Raw genomic sequence first — 17055 nt, 5'->3', positions numbered from 1 at the left:
CAAAACAATTTCCCAGGGTTGATTTTAATCAACAGTCCATGCTGTCCGGGGGAATGGTAGAAAAATATCAGGGTGGAGAGATTTGGTCGCTAATGCAGGGGCATCTCGGCCAAAGCTGGCTCATTTCTTTATTTTTTTTTTGGTATTTGTTAAGCGCTTACTGTGTGCCAGGCATTGCGGGATATAGCGGGGATAGTGTAGCATGGCATAGTGGATCGAGCACAGGCTTCTGAGTCGGAAGGTCATGGGTTCTAATCCCCTTGTCTGCTGTGTGGCCCGGGCAAGTCACTTCGTCTCTCTGGGCCTCGGTTACCTCATCTGTAAAATGGGGATGGAGACTGTGAGCCCCACGTGCGTCCAATGCAATTTACTTGTGTCCACTCCAGTGCTTAGTACGGTGCCTGGCACATAGTAAGCACTTAATCCCAGCTCCGCCACTTGTCAGCTGTGTGACTGTGGGCAAGTCACTTCACTTCTCTGTGCCTCAGTTACCTCATCTGTAAAATGGGAATTAAGACTGTGAGCTCCACGTGGGACATCCTGATTACCTCGGATCCACCTCAGCGCCTAGAACAGTGCTCGGCACATAGTAAACACTTAGAACCCAGGTCCTTCTGACTCCCAGGTCCGTGTTCTCTCCACTAGGCCATGCTGCTTCTCAAACCTTTATTGAGGGCTATTGAGGACTCAGATTGCCATTAATTTTATTGAGGTTTATTTTCTGAGGCGTAACCTGGGCAGAATCGGGACACGGAGATGGAAATGGGATAATGCGACTTTCCAAGGGCTCCGTCCCTTTGACCCGGAATATTGGGCAAATTCCTCAAGGGATGTTTGAGAACGGCATTCGTCTGCGTCTCATAAAAACGGCAGGAATGAAACAGGCCAGAGGGAGAGGCAGCGAGGACCGGCTTCCTCATCTCTTGCAGAGGAGAAATTTCGTTCTCTTTTCACGTTGTGAATGGGCTTGGTTGAAAGAGCGAGGAAGTTCCCCAAGCTCAAGACTGTAAGCTCGTCGTGGGCAGGGAACGTGTCTCTCCCAAGCGCTTAGTGCAGTGCTCTGCACATAGTAAGTGCTCAGTAAATACCATTGACTGATTGAGCCAGTACTGAATAGGCCTCCAAAATGACAGCAGCAAGTGCTTAGTTCAGCGTCTTGCACATAGCCAGAGGCCGGTGAATACGGCGGGTCGATTGACGTTACCAACCACTGAGCAGGCCAAAACTGAGGTCCCGTTGGCCGCGCGAGAGAGGAATCGGACAAATATAAGTCCCTTTTTCCAAATGTACCTTTTCTCCAGCGCATCGCTGTTACACTCTGGGTAGAACGTGACGGGGCGAGACAGAATTAGCAGAGTGATTTTGGACCGTGATTGGTCCTGGGACTGGAGAGCAGATGATTTTCCCCCATCCCATCTCACTTACCACTGTTGCTCCGCTTTCTACTGGCATCAAAAACGCTCTCTAGACCATCCACTTCCTCAGGAACCTCCACCAGGTCCGAAGTCTGTAAGGAACGAGAGAACGGGGGGAGTACTGGGGTGAGAGCCGCCAGATTCTGCTGGGATCCTAAAAGCAGCGTGGCTGAGTGGAAAGAGCACGGGCTTTGGAGTCAGAGATCATGGGTTCGAATCCCGGCTCTGCCACGTGTCAGCTGTGTGACTGTGGGTAAGTCACTTCACTTCTCTGGGCCTCAGTTCCCTCATCTGTAAAATGGGGATTAAGACTGTGAGCCCCACGTGGGACAACCTGATTCCCCTGTGTCTACCCCAGCGCTTAGAACAGTGCTCTGCACATAGTAAGCGCTTAACAGATACCAACATTAAAAGAAGTTTTTATGGTATTTGTTAAGTGCTTACTCTGTGTCAGACACAGCGTGGCTCAGTGGAAAGAGCCTGGGCTTCGGAGTCAGAGGTCATGAGTTCGACTGCCGGCTCTGCCACTTGTCAGCTGTGTGACTGTGGGCAAGTCACTTCACTTCTCTGTGCCTCAGTTCCCTCATCTGTAAAATGGGACTAAGACTGTGAGCCTCATGTATTTTCGTTACCCTATTTATTTTGTTAATGAATTGTACATCGCCTCGATTCTATTTAGTTGCCATCGGTTTTTACGAGATGTTCTTCCCCTCGACGCTGTTTATCGCCATCGTTCTCGTCTGTCCGTCTCCCCCGATCAGACCGTAAGCCCGTCAAACGGCAGGGACCGTCTCTATCTGTTGCCGACTTGTTCATCCCAAGCGCTTAGTACAGTGCTCTGCACATAGTAAGCGCTCAATAAATACTATTGCATGAATGAATGAATGAACAACCTGATTATCCTGTACCTCCCCCAGCGCTTAGAACAGTGCTCTGCACATAGTAAACGTTTAACAAATACCAACATTATTACTGTACTAACCACTGGGAGTAGATACGAGATAATCAGGCTTGACACAGTCCCTCTTCCCCGTGGTGCTCCCGGTCTTAATTCCCATTTTACGGATGAGATAACTGAAGCGCAGAGAAGCGAAGTGACTCGCCCTAGGTCACCCAGCAGATGAGTGGCAGAGACAGGATTAGAACCCAGGCCATTCTAACTCCCAGGTCTGCGCTTTAGCCACGAGGCCACACTGCTTTTCGGGCAGGGGCAGAAGAAAACTGGGGGATTTACCGACAACAGGGATCAAAGGTGAAGATGAAGGATGATTGAGGAGAAGCAGAAATAGGTATCAGGCCTGAATCCAAGAGGCCCTGAGTAATATTATTTATTGAGCAGCAATAAGTGTAAGCTCGTCTGGGGCAGGGAATGTATCTGTCATATTGTTACACTGAACTCGCCCATGCGCTTAGTACAGTGCTCTGTACTCAGTAAGCGCTCAATAAATACGATTGACAGATTGACTGAACAGGGGTAGTGTTTAGTTGCAGGGGGAGAAAGCATGGCCTAGAGGAGAGAGCACGGGCCTGGAAGTCAGAAGGACCTGGGTTCTAATCCCCCTTCCATTACATGTTGTCTGGGTGACTCACCCAAGGTCACTTCCATTGTGCCTCAGTACCTCATCTGTAAAACGGGCACTAAGACTGTGAGTCTCGTGTGGGACATGCGTGGTGTCCAACCCGATTAGCTTCTATCGACCCCAAAGCTTAGTACAGTGCCTGGCACACAGCGAGAGCTTAACAAATACCAGAAACAAATTAAAAAGCAAAATAAACCCCCCACACTTGCACTCATTCATGTGCATACTATCATCCAGCTAACAAATTCGCGAGAGAGAGGAGGAAAAAAAAAGAGAAAAAGAGTGTGGCTGTCATGTTGCGATCACTACAAGGGAAAAGGTTGGAGTTGTTTCTAACTAAAAAGAAAAAGAAAAGAAAATAAACAGCCAGTTTTCAGTCAGAGGGACTGAGGAAGATCCAAGAGATATACGCAGCAGTTTGCAAACAAGTCAGATACACTCAGGAAGGGATTGTAAATTTACTCTCCCCACCTTCAAAGCCTTATTGAAAGCACATCTCCTCCAAGAGCCCTCATTTTCCCTTCTCCCACTTCCTTCTGCCTCACCTTGACCTGCTCCTTTTATTCACCACCCTCCCCACCAGACCTACAGCACTTATCTGCAATTTATTTATTTATGTTAATGTCTGTTTCCCCTTCTAGACTCTAAGCTCACCGAGGGCGGGAATATGTCAATTATATTGGCAGATGGTAAGTACTTAATTATTATTAAATCCTGTTCGTCCCACTTTCACAGCATCACTAAAATCCATTCATTCCTCTCCATCCAAACTGCTTCCACGGTAAAACTAGCACTTATCCTAGCCTGCCGTGATTACTGTATCCCCTCCTTGCTGACCCCCCAACCTCCTGTCTCTCCCCACTCCAGTCCATACTTCACTCTGCCGGCCCGATCATTTATCTACAGAAACATTCAGACCGTGTTTCCCCAGTCTTCAAGAAACTCCATTGGTTTCCTGTTCATTCATTCATTCAATAGTATTTATTGAGCGCTTACTATGTGCAGAGCACTGTACTAAGCGCTTGGAATGGACAAATCGGCAACAGATAGAGACGGTCCCTGCCGTTTGACGGGCTTACGGTCTGATCGGGGGAGACGGGCGGACGAGAACGATGGCGATGAATAGAGTCGAGGGGAAGAACGTCTCGTAAAAACAATGGCAAATAAATAGAATCAGGGTGATGTACATCTCATTAAGCAAAATAAATAGGGTGATGAAGATATATACAGTTGAGCGGACGAGCACAGTGCTGAGGGGGTGGGATGGGAGAGGGGGAGGAGGAGAGGGAATCCACCCCTGCATCAAACAAAAACTCCTCGCCATTGGGTTCAGAACGTTCAATCCTCTTGCCCCCTCCTACCTCACCTCGCTACTCTTCTACTAGAACCCAGCCCACACACTTTGCTCCTCTAGTGTTAAACTTCTCACTGTACCTCGATCTCATCTATCTTGCTGCTGACCCCTGGCCCACGTCTTGCCTCTGACCTGGAACTCCCTCCCTCTTGATAACTGATAACTCCTCTTCCCCCTCTACTCCCTCTGCCATCCCCCCTTTACCTCTCCGCAGCTAAAGCCTCATTTTCCCCTTTTCCCTCTGCTCCTCCACCTCTCCCTTCCCATCCCCACAGCACTGTACTAGTCCGCTCAACTGTATATATTTTCGTTACCCTATTTATTTTGTTAATGAATTGTACATCGCCTCGATTCTATTTAGTTGCCATTGTCTTTACGAGATGTTCTTCCCCTCGACGCTGTTTATCGCCATCGTTCTCGTCTGTCCGTCTCCCCCGATCAGACCGTAAGCCCGTCAAATGGCAGGGACCGTCTCTATCTGTTGCCGACTTGTTCATCCCAAGCGCTTAGTACAGTGCTCTGCACATAGTAAGCGCTCAATAAATACTATTGAATGAATGAACTGACCGACAAATACTCCCTTACCCCTTTCAAAGCCTTATTGAACGCCCACCTCCTCCAAGAGGTTTTTCCTGACTAAACCTCTTTTCCATTTCTCCCACTCCCTTCTGCTCCACCCTGACTTGCTCCCCTTCACCCCTCCCAGCCCCACAGCCCTTATGTTCATATGTGTCATTTATTTATTTACTTATTTATTCTTATTAATGTCTGTCTCCCCCTCTAGACTGTAAGCTCACTGTGGGCAGGGAAAGTGCTGATTATATTGTACTCTTCCAAGTGCTTAGTTCAGTGCTGTGCACACAGTAGGCGCTCAGTAAATATGTTTGAATGAATGAACGAACGAATGAAAGCAAAATAGGGGAATTACGGAGTTTCTGTTGGGCGAGTCGGATCCGGTTCCAGAACTGCCCCTCTTGGTCTTCTGGGCGAGCGAGGTTCCAAAACGGAGAGCTTCGTAGACGGGATCCACCTTGTTGCCACAAGCTGTGAAGAGAAGAGAGGAAGGACATGTAAGTTGGGTCCTCTCTCAGAGAAAACCCCCTTCCTCTCCCCCGTTCCTTCCTCTTTCCTGTGGGGAAGGGCAGGAGTCAAAGTGGGCAGGTGACGTTCACAGCTCGGCTGGCCCAGCATTCTCCATTCTTGGGCATCAGTCTGCCCCGCAGGGTTTTTGTTTCACGGTATTTATTCACCGCTTACTATGTGTTAGGCCCTGAACTGAGCACTGGGGTAGATGCAAGCTAATCAGATTGGACATGGTCCCTGTCCCATATGGGGCTCACGGTCTTAATCGCCATTTTACAGAGGAGAGAACTGAGGCCGGAGAAGTGAAGTGACTTCCCCAAGGTCATCCAGCCAACAAGTGGCAGAGCCAGAATTAGAACCCAGGGCCTGTCAACTCTCTGGCCATGCTGTATCCACTAGGCCACTCAACCTTCTTCCAGGCAGGAGGGCTCACAGTACTACTGTACTCTCCCAAGCACTTAACACAATGCTTTGTACATAGTAAGCACTCAATAAATATGATTGAATGAATGAATGAATGAAGCCCATGACTAAACAACATAGATATCCATAATATGCTGAGCCCACTGGCTTTTTTAGATCTCCTACGTCCTGTTCTCAATGTCCCTCAATCCCACTTCACGGAGCTCTTACTGTTCTCAACTGCTTTCCCTCTCGCTGCTTGACTAGAGACCTATATTCCTTAGTCTTCTTCCCCATCACCCCACCTCACTTTATTATATCCAGGAGTCAGGGGTAAAAAGAGAAAACCCCGAAAGAAAAACACGGGCTTGGCTCAGCCGAGCCTGGGAACTGGGAAGCCTCCCTAATCTCACCAGTTTTATCAGGGCAGGAGAAGGATATGTTCAGGAGTTTGGGGAATAGGAAGGGAGAGGAAATGAAGTGGAGAGAAGAGAAACAGCGGAAATACAGAGAGAGAGAGAAGGGTTAAACAGGGAGAGGCTCCACAGTTAAATGGTATTTATTGAATGCTTACTGTGTGCAAAGCACTGTACTAAGTGCTTGGGAGAGTACAATGTGTACAAAAGAGTTCAACTGTTATATAAAGACACCTTCCCTGCCCACAACGAGCTTACAGTCTAGATGACATGTCCGTATTCATAGCGCATTCACTTAATATTTATCTCCCCCCAGACTACTATTATTATTTTTATTAAGTGTTGTTGAGTCATTTCTGATTCATAGTGACTTCATGGATATACTTTCTCCCGTACATCCTGTCCTCTGCCATAATCTGCAACCTTTGTAATGGTTCCTCCGCTATCGTTGTTATGCTCTCTATCCATCTAGCTGCCGGTCTGCCTCTTTTCCGTTTTCCCTGGACTTTTCCTAGCATTAGTGTCCTCTCCAGAGAATTAGACCTCCTGATTATGTGTACAAAATATGCTAATCTGAGTCACGTGGGCTTCCAAAGACCACTTTGGTTTAATTTGCTCCAAAATCCACTTGTCTTTCGGACAGTCCGTGGTATTGGCAAAAGCCTTCTCCAACACCGCATTTCTAAAGAATCCATGTTCTTTCTATCCTGTTTTTTCACCGTCCAGCTTTCGGATCCATACATCGTCACAGGGAACACCATAGGGTTGACAATTTGTGTTTTTATGGCAATTGTTACATCAGCACGTTTCATAACTTTTTTCAGGCTCTTCATAGCAAATCTTCCTAACATTAATCTAGACTACCAACTTTACTATACTGTACACTCCCGAGCACTTAGTTCAGTGCTCTGCACATAGCAGGTGCTCAATAAATGATTGATGGATGGCTTGATTATCCACTATCCATTGATTAGCCATTATTCAGGAAAGGTAGTTGTGTCGGACTATGACAGGAATGTTTAGAATAGGAGCAGTGAGGCCTAGAAGAAAGAGCACAGCCCTGGGCGTCAGACGACCTGAGTTCTAATCCCTTCTCTGCCACTCGCCTGCTGTGCAACCTTAGGCAATTCACTTCACTTCTCTGGACCTCAGTTCCCTCCTCTGCAAAATGGGGATTTCGTATCTGTTCTCCCCCCTACTTAGCCCCGAGTGCAACCTGATTATCTTGTATCTACCCCAGCGCTTAGTACAGGACTTGGCACATAGCAAGGGCTTAACAAATACCACCATCATTTTCAATATCATTAGAAGAGAAGAGTCTCAGCATCCTGCCTCAATCTTGATCTGAGTGGTGGAGGAAGCTAAAAAAAATCCAGAAAAAGCCTTATCCCAGCACAGAAGCCAGCACTCAGTACAGTGCTTGGTACATAGTAAGCGCTTAACAAATATCACAGTTGTTATTATTAGGCCCCTCCTCCCCCGCCTCCAGACTCACCAATGGGCATCACTTCCTTGATGCAGCCAAACTGTTCATGAATGAGCAAGGGGGAGCTGTAGTAACGTCGAAACCCTTTTGGCTAGAGAGAGAGAAAGAGGAAAGCAAGAGGGAGATAATGATAGTATTTAATAATGATAATAACTGTCAAGTGCTTATTATGTTCCAGGCACTGTACTGAGCACTGGGGTGGATACAAGCAAATCGGGTTGGATACCGTCTCTGTCCCACGTGGGGCCCATAGCTTCGATCCCCATTTTACAGGAGAGGTCGCTGAGGCCCAGAGAAGTGAAGTGACTTGTCCAAGGTCACACGGCAGACAAGTGGTAGAGCTGGGATTAGAAACCAAGACCTCTGATTCCCAGACCCGTGCTCTATCCATTAAACCGTGCTGCTTCTCATGAGAGATGAGAGGGAGATGAGATGGATGACACCGCTGAGATGGATAAAAGTAGTCCAGATTGCCAAAAATAAACCCAATTTGTTCTGCTGGAGACATCTCCAATCTCTCCCAACGAGTTGGCTCAGCAAGCGTTCGCTGGTTCAGACCTGTAATTTCCTTCCCGTGGCGGCCAAGTGCGGGGCTTGCTGAATGAGTAAAAACTTCGTCCTTTCGGATGCTTTCTCCACCTACTCACTGCCCCTCCGGGCTCCTTCACTCCAGGGCTCCCGTCCTCCGTAACGGGCATCTTTAACCCGAGAATCCGTGGCATCCGAAAGAGCGGGCATCGAAGCAGCCAGGCTTAAGGGAAATGGTAACAGTTTTGTGGGAGACCACCCTCGTCTCCCTGAAATCTTTCTCTTCTCTAGGGATCCCTCGGGTCAAAACTGCCCCCCCCCCCCCCGGCTGGACTCTGCTTTTTATTTACTTGGGATATTTGTTAAGCGCTTACTAAGTTCCAGGCACCGTACTGAGTCTTGGGGTAGATACAAGCTAATCAGGTTGGACACAGTCCATGTCCTACTTGGGTCTCGTAGTCTTAATTTCTATTTTACAGATGAGGTAATGAAGCCCAGAGAAGTGAAGTGTGTGTGTGTGGTATTTGTTAAGCGCTTACTACGTGCTGGCACTGTTCTAAACATTGGGGTAGATAGAAGCTAATCAGGTTGGATACATCTCTGGCCCACCTGGGACTCATAATCTTAATTCTTATTTTACAGACGAGAGAACTGAAGCTCAGAGGAGTGAAGTGCCTTGCCCATGGATTCAGAGTTGACAAGTGGCTGAGCCCAGCAGAACCTCTGACTCCAAGGCCCGTGCTTTTTCCGCTAGGCCAAGTTGCTTCTCTGTTTTGATGTCTGTCACTGGGGAATTTACTCGATCCTTCCGTGGTCCCAAAATGGCTCCTGTGAGGGGGAACGAGCCAGCCAACCAGAGGTTGTGGACCTTCCCGCTGCTGTAAGTTCTTTATCAGTCAGTCAATTGTATTTATTGAGCGCTTATTATGTTCAGAGCGCTGTACTAAGTGCTTGGGAGGGTACAATAGAACAATATAACAGACACAGTGGCTGCCCACAATGAGCTTACAGTCTAGAAGGGGACTCGGACATTAACAGAAATAAATAAAATTGCACATATGGACCTAAGTGTTCCGGGGCTGGGAGGGGGTTATAGGCAAGAAACGTGTCTGCTAATTCTCTTGTATTCTCCCAAGTGCTTGTACTTTCCCTATTTTGTAGAGGAGGGAACTGAAGCCCAGAGCAGTTAAGTGACTTGCCCAAGGTCACACGTGGCAGAGCCAGAACAGGAACTCAGGTCCCCCGACCCCCCCAGCACAGTGCTCTTTCCACCAGGCCACGTTGCTCCTCTAATCCAATGGATGTCCAGTAAGAGGACCGAGATAACGTGCTATGGAAATCTCTTGGGATGGTATTCCACTGTACCATCCCAAGCGCTTAGTACAGTGGTCTGCACACAGCAAGCGCTCGCTAAATACGATCGACTGACCGGCCCCTGGAAGGAAGGTTGCTCTCGGATTTCCCCGTCCATTCTCTCTACCCCCAGATCCCCTCTCCGTGAGTCCCATCCCCCCGGGAGATGGTGAAAATGAAACGCTTGCCCTAGGGGCGGTTGGCGATGCCCCGTTGACTTGCTTACCAATTTACCCATGCAGCGTTGCTGGCTGAGCCCCTCAGTACACTTGTGGTGGACGCTCATCTTGCAGGCCTTACAGCGGAGTCCGTGCTTGGTGGTGGTCCCTGCCCGACACAGCCAGAGGAGGAAATCCAGTGAGATCGCACATTTCCAGCCATCATCTGCTAGAAAACAGCCCGATCCCCGCTCCTCCTCCCACACCTCCGTTTCGGGACCGGAAACGTCAGTGGGCCGGTGGGGTTGGAGTGGGCTGCTTACTGGTGTCTCCCCACTATGTTATCTGCCTTACTGGACTCCTCTGGTGGTTCCCAGGGGCAGATCTAGAAAACAGTTCACACTGGTGGTGTCTTCTCGCCACCCCCAGCCAACCCATGACTGGCTTTTCCTGCCGAGCAGGAATGAGGTAGGTTTGATTCTTGCTTCATAAAACTGATTCCATCCTCCAATCCCGCTGCTAACTTTCTTGGACGTGCCCTTCTGACTCCCAGGCCCGTGGTCTATCTACTATACCCTGCTGCTTGGGAATTAGCGGTTTGGATTCAAGCACGATAGAGTTAGCAGAGTGTAGTGGATAGAGCACGGGCCCGGGAGTCAGAAGGACTTGGGTTCTAATTCCGGCTCCACCACTTGTCTGCTGTGTGACCTTGGGCAATTTCACTTCCCTGGAAGTGAAGTGACCTCATCTGTAAAATGGGGATTGAGACTGTGAAACCCATGGGGGACAGGGACTGTGTCCAATCCAATTTGCTTTTATCCACCCTTTATTATAGTATCTGGCACATAATAATTGATTAGCTTCTGACTCCCATGGCCATGCTCTTTCAACTTGGCTGCACGGCTTTTCTATCCTCTTCATCACCACGCTGACCAAACCCATCATCGCCGTCATCGACAACATTATTTTCGCCTGCCTACCATGTGCAGAACACTCTACTGATCACCTCATAAGAGCAGCAAGACCTAGTGGATAAAGCACGGGCCTGGGAGTCAGAAGGACCTGGATTCTAATCCCGGCTCCATCACTTGCCTGCTGTAGACCTAGGGCAAGTCACTGCATGTCTCTGGGCCTCTGCTTCTTCATCTGTATAATGGGGATGAAGACTGTGAGCCCCATGCGGGACAGGGACTGAGTCTAACCTGATTTGCTTGTGTTTACCCTAATGCTTAGTCCAGTGCCCGGCACGTAGTAAGCACTTAACCAATCTCACATTATCCCTACTCTTCCAGAGTATAGTATACTGGCATGGCTGGAAACACAGAGAGAGACACAGTCCCTGCACTTGGGGAAGTTCCATTCTAGTGGGGGAGACGTACTATTTATTGAGCGCTCACTCTGTGCGGAGCACTAGACTAAATGCTTTGGGAGAGTGCAATAGAGTTAGTGGACCCCATTTCTGCTCTCCAAAGGGAAACATAGACGTAACTGGTCACAATAAGAATAAGCAAAACATTCAGCGAATGGAATAAATAAATCCACATAAACCCAAGTGCTAAGAGAGGCTGATGAGATGGCCTGATTGGAGAGGATATTTTTATGAAAGTTTTGTTTGAAAAAGTGCAGATGTTTAGCCTCCTGCATTTTGATGAGGTGTTTTTCATAAAACTCTCCCAGTGATCTTGTTAGCTGGTCAGTGCTTACCCCGGGGATTTCACCTTAGAAACTGTTACATTTCTAGATGTTCTGAATTCGCAAGGTTTATGGCATATAAATGTTTACTGTAGGCAGAAAATACATTTGCGTAGGCTGGGTCACGAAAACACCGCCGATTGAGTCATCATTCAAAAGATATCAGAATTTCAGAAGGCATCAAAAGAGGACTTGAAGATTTACCTTCTCGGTCCCCAAGCACTTTTGTAAATATCTTTAATTTATTTTAATGCCTATCTCCCCTTGATGACGATAATAATTACGGTACTTGTTAAGCGCTTACTACGTGCCGAGGACTGTTCTAAGTGTCGGGGTAGATACAAGTTAATCAAGATGGACACGGTCTCTGTCCCACATGGGGCTCACAGTCGTAATCTTTATTTTACAGTTGGGGAAACTGAGGTCCACAGAAGCGTAATGAAGTGATTTGCCCAAGGTGACACGGCGGACAAGTGGCGGAGCGGGGATTAGAACCCATGACCTTCTGACTCCCAGGCCAGTGCTCTATCCACTAAGCCACGCTTCTTCTCCTCAGACAATTAGAGAAGCAGCGTGGCTCAGTGGAAAGAGCATGGGCTTTGGAGTCAGACGTCATGAGTTCGAATCCCAGCTCTGCCACTTGTCAACTGTGTGACTGTGGGCAAGTCACTTAACTTCTCTGTGCCTCAGTGACCTCATCTGTAAAATGGGGACTAAGACTGTGAGCCCCATGTGGGACAACCTGATTCCCCTGTGTCTACCCCAGTGCTTAGAACAGTGCTCTGCACATAGTAAGCGCTTAACAGATACCAACATTTTTATTATTATTATTATCACAATAGCACTGATGATGAAGTGCTAAGGCAATCCCACTGGGCCATGGAAGACGTGACCTAGACTCGGTGACATCCTTGAGCTCGATCTGCTTTCACGCTCCACGACGACTTGCAGGACAGCGGGTGGACTTTGCAGGTATGGTGGGTGTGGTGAGGGTGATTGCCGTGGCAGGAGAGAATATCACGATATCCCCCCTCCTTTTCCCTCTGCTCCTCCCCTTCTCCCTTCCCCTCCCCTCAGCACTGTGCTCGTCAGCTCATTTCTATATATTTTTATCACCCTATTTATTTTGTTAATGAGATGTACATCCCTTGGATTCTATTTATTGCTATTGTTTTACTGAGCTGTCCATCCCCTTGATTCTATTTATTGCTATTGTTTTTGTCTGTCTCCCCCGATTAGACTCTAAGCCCGTCACTGGGCAGGGACCGTATCTGCTGCCGATTTGTCCATTCCAAGCGCTTAGTACAGTGCTCTGCACATAGTAAGCGCTCAATCAATGCTATCGAATGAATGAATGAGTGAACGATAGTTTAGCTGTACACTGTGTAAAATCAGTCAGTGTGGCTTAGTGAATAGAGCACAGGCCTGGGATTCAGAAGGACCTGACTTCTAATCCACTTTTCTGCTGTGTGACCTTGAACAAGTCACTCGACTTCTTTAGGCTTCGGTTTTCTCAAGCGTACAGTGACGATTCATACTGTGAGCCCCATGTGGGACCTGGACTGCGTCCAATCTAATTTGCTTGTATCTTCCCCGGTGATTAGTATGGTGCTTGGAACATAGTAAGTGCTTAACAGATGTCTTAGAAAAAGGAACTAATCTGTACTTATGTTTCAGGATGGTATTTCGGCAGGCAATCAATCGATAGCTATTGAGTGCTTATTGTGTTTACGACCCTCTACTAAGCGCTTGGAAGAATAAATTGGAACAACATAGCAGATACAATCCCTGCCCATAATGAACTAATAATGTTGGTATTTGTTAAGCACTTACTAGGTGCAGAGCACTGTTCTAAGCGCTGGGGTAGACACGGGGGAATCAGGTTGTCCCACGTGGGGCTCACGGTCTTAATCCCCATTTTACAGATGAGGGAACTGAGGCACAGACAAGTGAAGTGCCTCGCCCACAGTCACACAGCTGCCAAGTGGCCGAGCCGGGATTCGAACTCATGACCCCTGACTCCAAAGCCCGGGCTCTTTCCACTGAGCCACGCTGCTAGAGGGGGATACAGATATTAATAAACAAATATATCAACACATCACTCAATATATTAATTATATTAATATATAGACAGATATTAATGCAAATAAATAACCAAGGAAATAAATAAAAACAACCCATGTCAGTCTCATTCTGAGCCCTAGACTCAAAATCGCAGCTTCTTATCCGTACTCCCCCCGAGCTATCTCATCCCAAAGTAGAATCATCCCTTCCGCTTTTCCTCAGCAAGCTTATTATCCAGCCCTTCGATCCTCCTTGTTACGGTCTTCTGGTCTTTAAATTCCTCCCATTCTTTTTTTTTTAAATGATATTCATTAAGCGCTTACTATGAGCCTGTACTCAGCGCTGGGGTGGATACAAGCTAATCAGGTTGGACACAGTCTGTGTCACACGGTCTTCATCCCCACTTTACAGATGAGGTAATTGTGGCACGCAGAAGCGAAATGACTTGTCCAGTGTCGCACAGCGGATAACTGGCGGAGCCGGGCTTGGAACCCAGGTCCTTCTGATCTCCCGGCCCTTGCTCCATCCACTAGGCCATGCTGCTTCTCATTAGATTCTTCTTAAAATCATGGCTCCCAGGGGTGTTATGCCGTTCATTTGAAGAACTGAGCAGTGTGGAAATATTACTTCACAGTTCCTCCACCTCTAGGTAGGAAAGATCATGAAGCCGAGAGGCAGGAGACCCGGGTTCTAAACCCAGCTCTGCCACTGTCCTGCTGGGTGTCCTTGGGGAAGATCGCATAACCTCTCTGTGTCTCAGTCATCTCATCTGTAAGATGGGGCTGATAACCTCCTCTCTCTACCTTTTTAGATTGAGCCTTCTGTGGGACAAGGATTGGATCCAGTTTGATGATCTGATCCATTAGACCGTAAGCCCGTCAAACGGCAGGGACCGTCTCTATCTGTTGCCGGCTTGTTCATTCCAAGCGCTTAGTACAGTGCTCTGCACATAGTAGGCGCTCAATAAATACTATTGAATGAATGAATGAATCTTAAACCTACCACAACAGTGAATGCAGTGCTTTTACCAGTGTGTCTTATTCCTATTTTTGTAGTAATATACAAATTTTGTTTTCAGCTCTCCCCGTGCTAGAGTGATGTATTCAGTGTTGAAAGATGATTCTATTTATCGTGATTAAGTTGTCTTGTCTTTGTCCGTCCGTCTCCCCCGATTAGACTGTAGGCCGGTCAGTGGGCAGGGATTGTCTCTATCTGTTGCCGAACTGTCCATTCCAAGCGTTTAGTACGGTGCTCTGCACATAGTAAGCGCTCAATAAATACTACTGAATGAATCAATATGCACGTGGAGTTAAGGCAACATTTAACTGCTGTGTGAAGGTAGCTATATTCATATATCTATATCTAAATCATTCCATCCTATTTATTGAGCGCTTACTGTGTGAAGAGCACTATAATAAACTCTTGAGAGAATACAATATAACAGGTTTGGTAGAAATGTTCCCTGCCTACAGCGAGCTCCCGGTTTAGAGGGGGAGATGGACATCAATATAAATAAATAAATTACAGATATGTGTGTAAGTGCTGTGAGGCTGAGGGAGGAGAGAATAAAGAGAGCAAATCAGGGTGACAAGGAGAGAGTGGAAGAAAAAGAAATGAGGGTATTTATCTATATCTGCATAAATATCTATATCCACATGGACATAATAATAATAATAATAATAATAATGATAATGGCATTTGTTAAGTGCTTACTATATGCCAAGCACTGTTCTAAGTTCTGGGGTAGATACAAGGTAATCAGGTTGTCCCACGTGGGGCTCACAGTCTTAATCCCCATTTTACGGATGAAATAACTGAGGCACGGAGAAGTTAAGTGACTTACACAGAAGACAGGTGGCCGAGCCAGGATTAGAACCCACACCCTCTGACTCCCAAGCCCGGGCTCTTTCCACTAAGCCAAGCTGCTTGACATCTATACCTATGTCTACATCCACATCCGCAACTATATCTACATCTTCTATGTATACGTGTTTATTTGCATCTCTATCTATATAATCTATATCTATATACCAACATTTATCTGTTTTTGTCGGAGAGCTCTCTCATCTCAGGGAAGAGAAACCGGTGAACAAACAAGCTATGAGCTACTTTAACATCAAAGGGTCGTTCCTCTCACTGAATACCTAGCATTACCTGCGTAGTAATGTAATAATAACTTCAAAGAGGAGAGTTGTTTCTGTTATTTGTGTTGCTTTCATCCTCTGCATCAAGCTCTAAAAGGAGTCTTTCTACACGGGAGACGAACATCACAGTTTCCACGAAGCCATCTTTTCGCGGCCGCTGAAGGTGAGTCAGGTAATCTGGGATAACGTTGACGTGTCTTTTTTTTTTATGACATTTGTTAAGGGCTTACACTGTGCCAGGCACTGTACTAAGCGCTGGGGTGGATACAAGCTAATGGTGTTGGATACGGTCCCTGTTCCGCATAGGGCTCAGTCTTATTCCCCATTTTACACTTGAGGGAACTGAGGCACAGAGAAGCAAAGTCACACAATAGACAAGTAGAGGAGACTTCTAACTCCTGGAACTGTGCGCTATCCACTGGGAGACACGGCTTCTTATGTTCTTTCCATGTGGAAGAACAGGAGCCACTGGGAGATGGAATGGCGAAGGACAGAGCTGGTCTGCTCGTTGTCCAGAAGGTAGAGGGACGTTCCTATGGGTAAATGAGGGCATTGGGGCTGCGAGGATTTGGGCAAACACCATCGTGAATAAGGGCAGTGCTGACCCCAGCCAAGAGGATGGATGATCTGGATGGACACTCTCATGCGATGTGAGAAGCAGCATGGCCTAGTGGAAAGAGGCACAGACCTGGGAGTCAGAGGACCTGGGTTCTGATCACGGTTCTGTCACACGTCTGCTGTGTGACCTCGGGCCAGTGGCTTCACTTCACTGGGCCTCAGTTATCTCATCTGTAAAAACAGGGATTAAATCTTACTCCTACCTCCATAGCCCGTGAGCCCCATGTGGGACAGTTTGTCCAATCTGATTCGTTTGTATCTACCCCAAGGCTTTGAACGGTGTTTGGACAAAATAAGTACTTAGCAGGTACAACAACAATAATAATAATAATAATGATAACGATTAAGCCTGGACCTGGGAGTCAGAAGCACCCGAGTTCTAATTCCGCCTCTGCCATTATGTCTGCTGTGGGACTTGGACAAGCCACTTCACTTCTCTGTGCCTCACTTTCCTCATCTGTAAAATGGGGTCAATACTGTGAGTCTCGTGTGGGACATGGACTATGTCCAACTTGATTATCTCACATGTACCCCAGTGTTTATTACAGTGCCTGATACATAGTAAAGCACTCAACAAATACCATAAAAATAAAAGATGGGGAGTTCTGGGGCCTTGCAGATTTGAAGAAGAGGGAATATAGAAGCATTTAATCATCCCATCCAGAGGGAAGACAAGAACAGTGCTTGGAACAAAGTAAGCACTTAATAAGTACCATAATTATTATTCCCAGACAATGAGAGTTTAACAGGGAGACAACATGG

The 17055-nt window shown here is 47.2% G+C and overlaps 1 protein-coding gene across 1 annotated transcript in view; it reads right to left on the bottom strand.

The window, feature by feature from the left end:
* The window catches only part of STAC (SH3 and cysteine rich domain), a 94957-nt gene that overhangs the window by 27877 nt on the left and 50025 nt on the right, over positions 1–17055 (bottom strand). Inside the window, exons 3-6 of the mRNA XM_029049310.2 lie at positions 9844–9944; positions 7746–7827; positions 5278–5393; positions 1426–1507 (exon numbers count right to left, since the gene is read on the bottom strand). Of these exons, the coding sequence (XP_028905143.1) occupies positions 1426–1507; positions 5278–5393; positions 7746–7827; positions 9844–9944 (381 nt within the window). The remainder of the gene's footprint in view (positions 1–1425; positions 1508–5277; positions 5394–7745; positions 7828–9843; positions 9945–17055) is intronic.

The sequence above is a fragment of the Ornithorhynchus anatinus genome, chromosome 21 (genome assembly GCF_004115215.2).
Source record: "Ornithorhynchus anatinus isolate Pmale09 chromosome 21, mOrnAna1.pri.v4, whole genome shotgun sequence".
Classification (NCBI taxonomy): domain Eukaryota; kingdom Metazoa; phylum Chordata; class Mammalia; order Monotremata; family Ornithorhynchidae; genus Ornithorhynchus; species Ornithorhynchus anatinus.
This window is presented reverse-complemented; position numbering and strand designations above follow the sequence as displayed.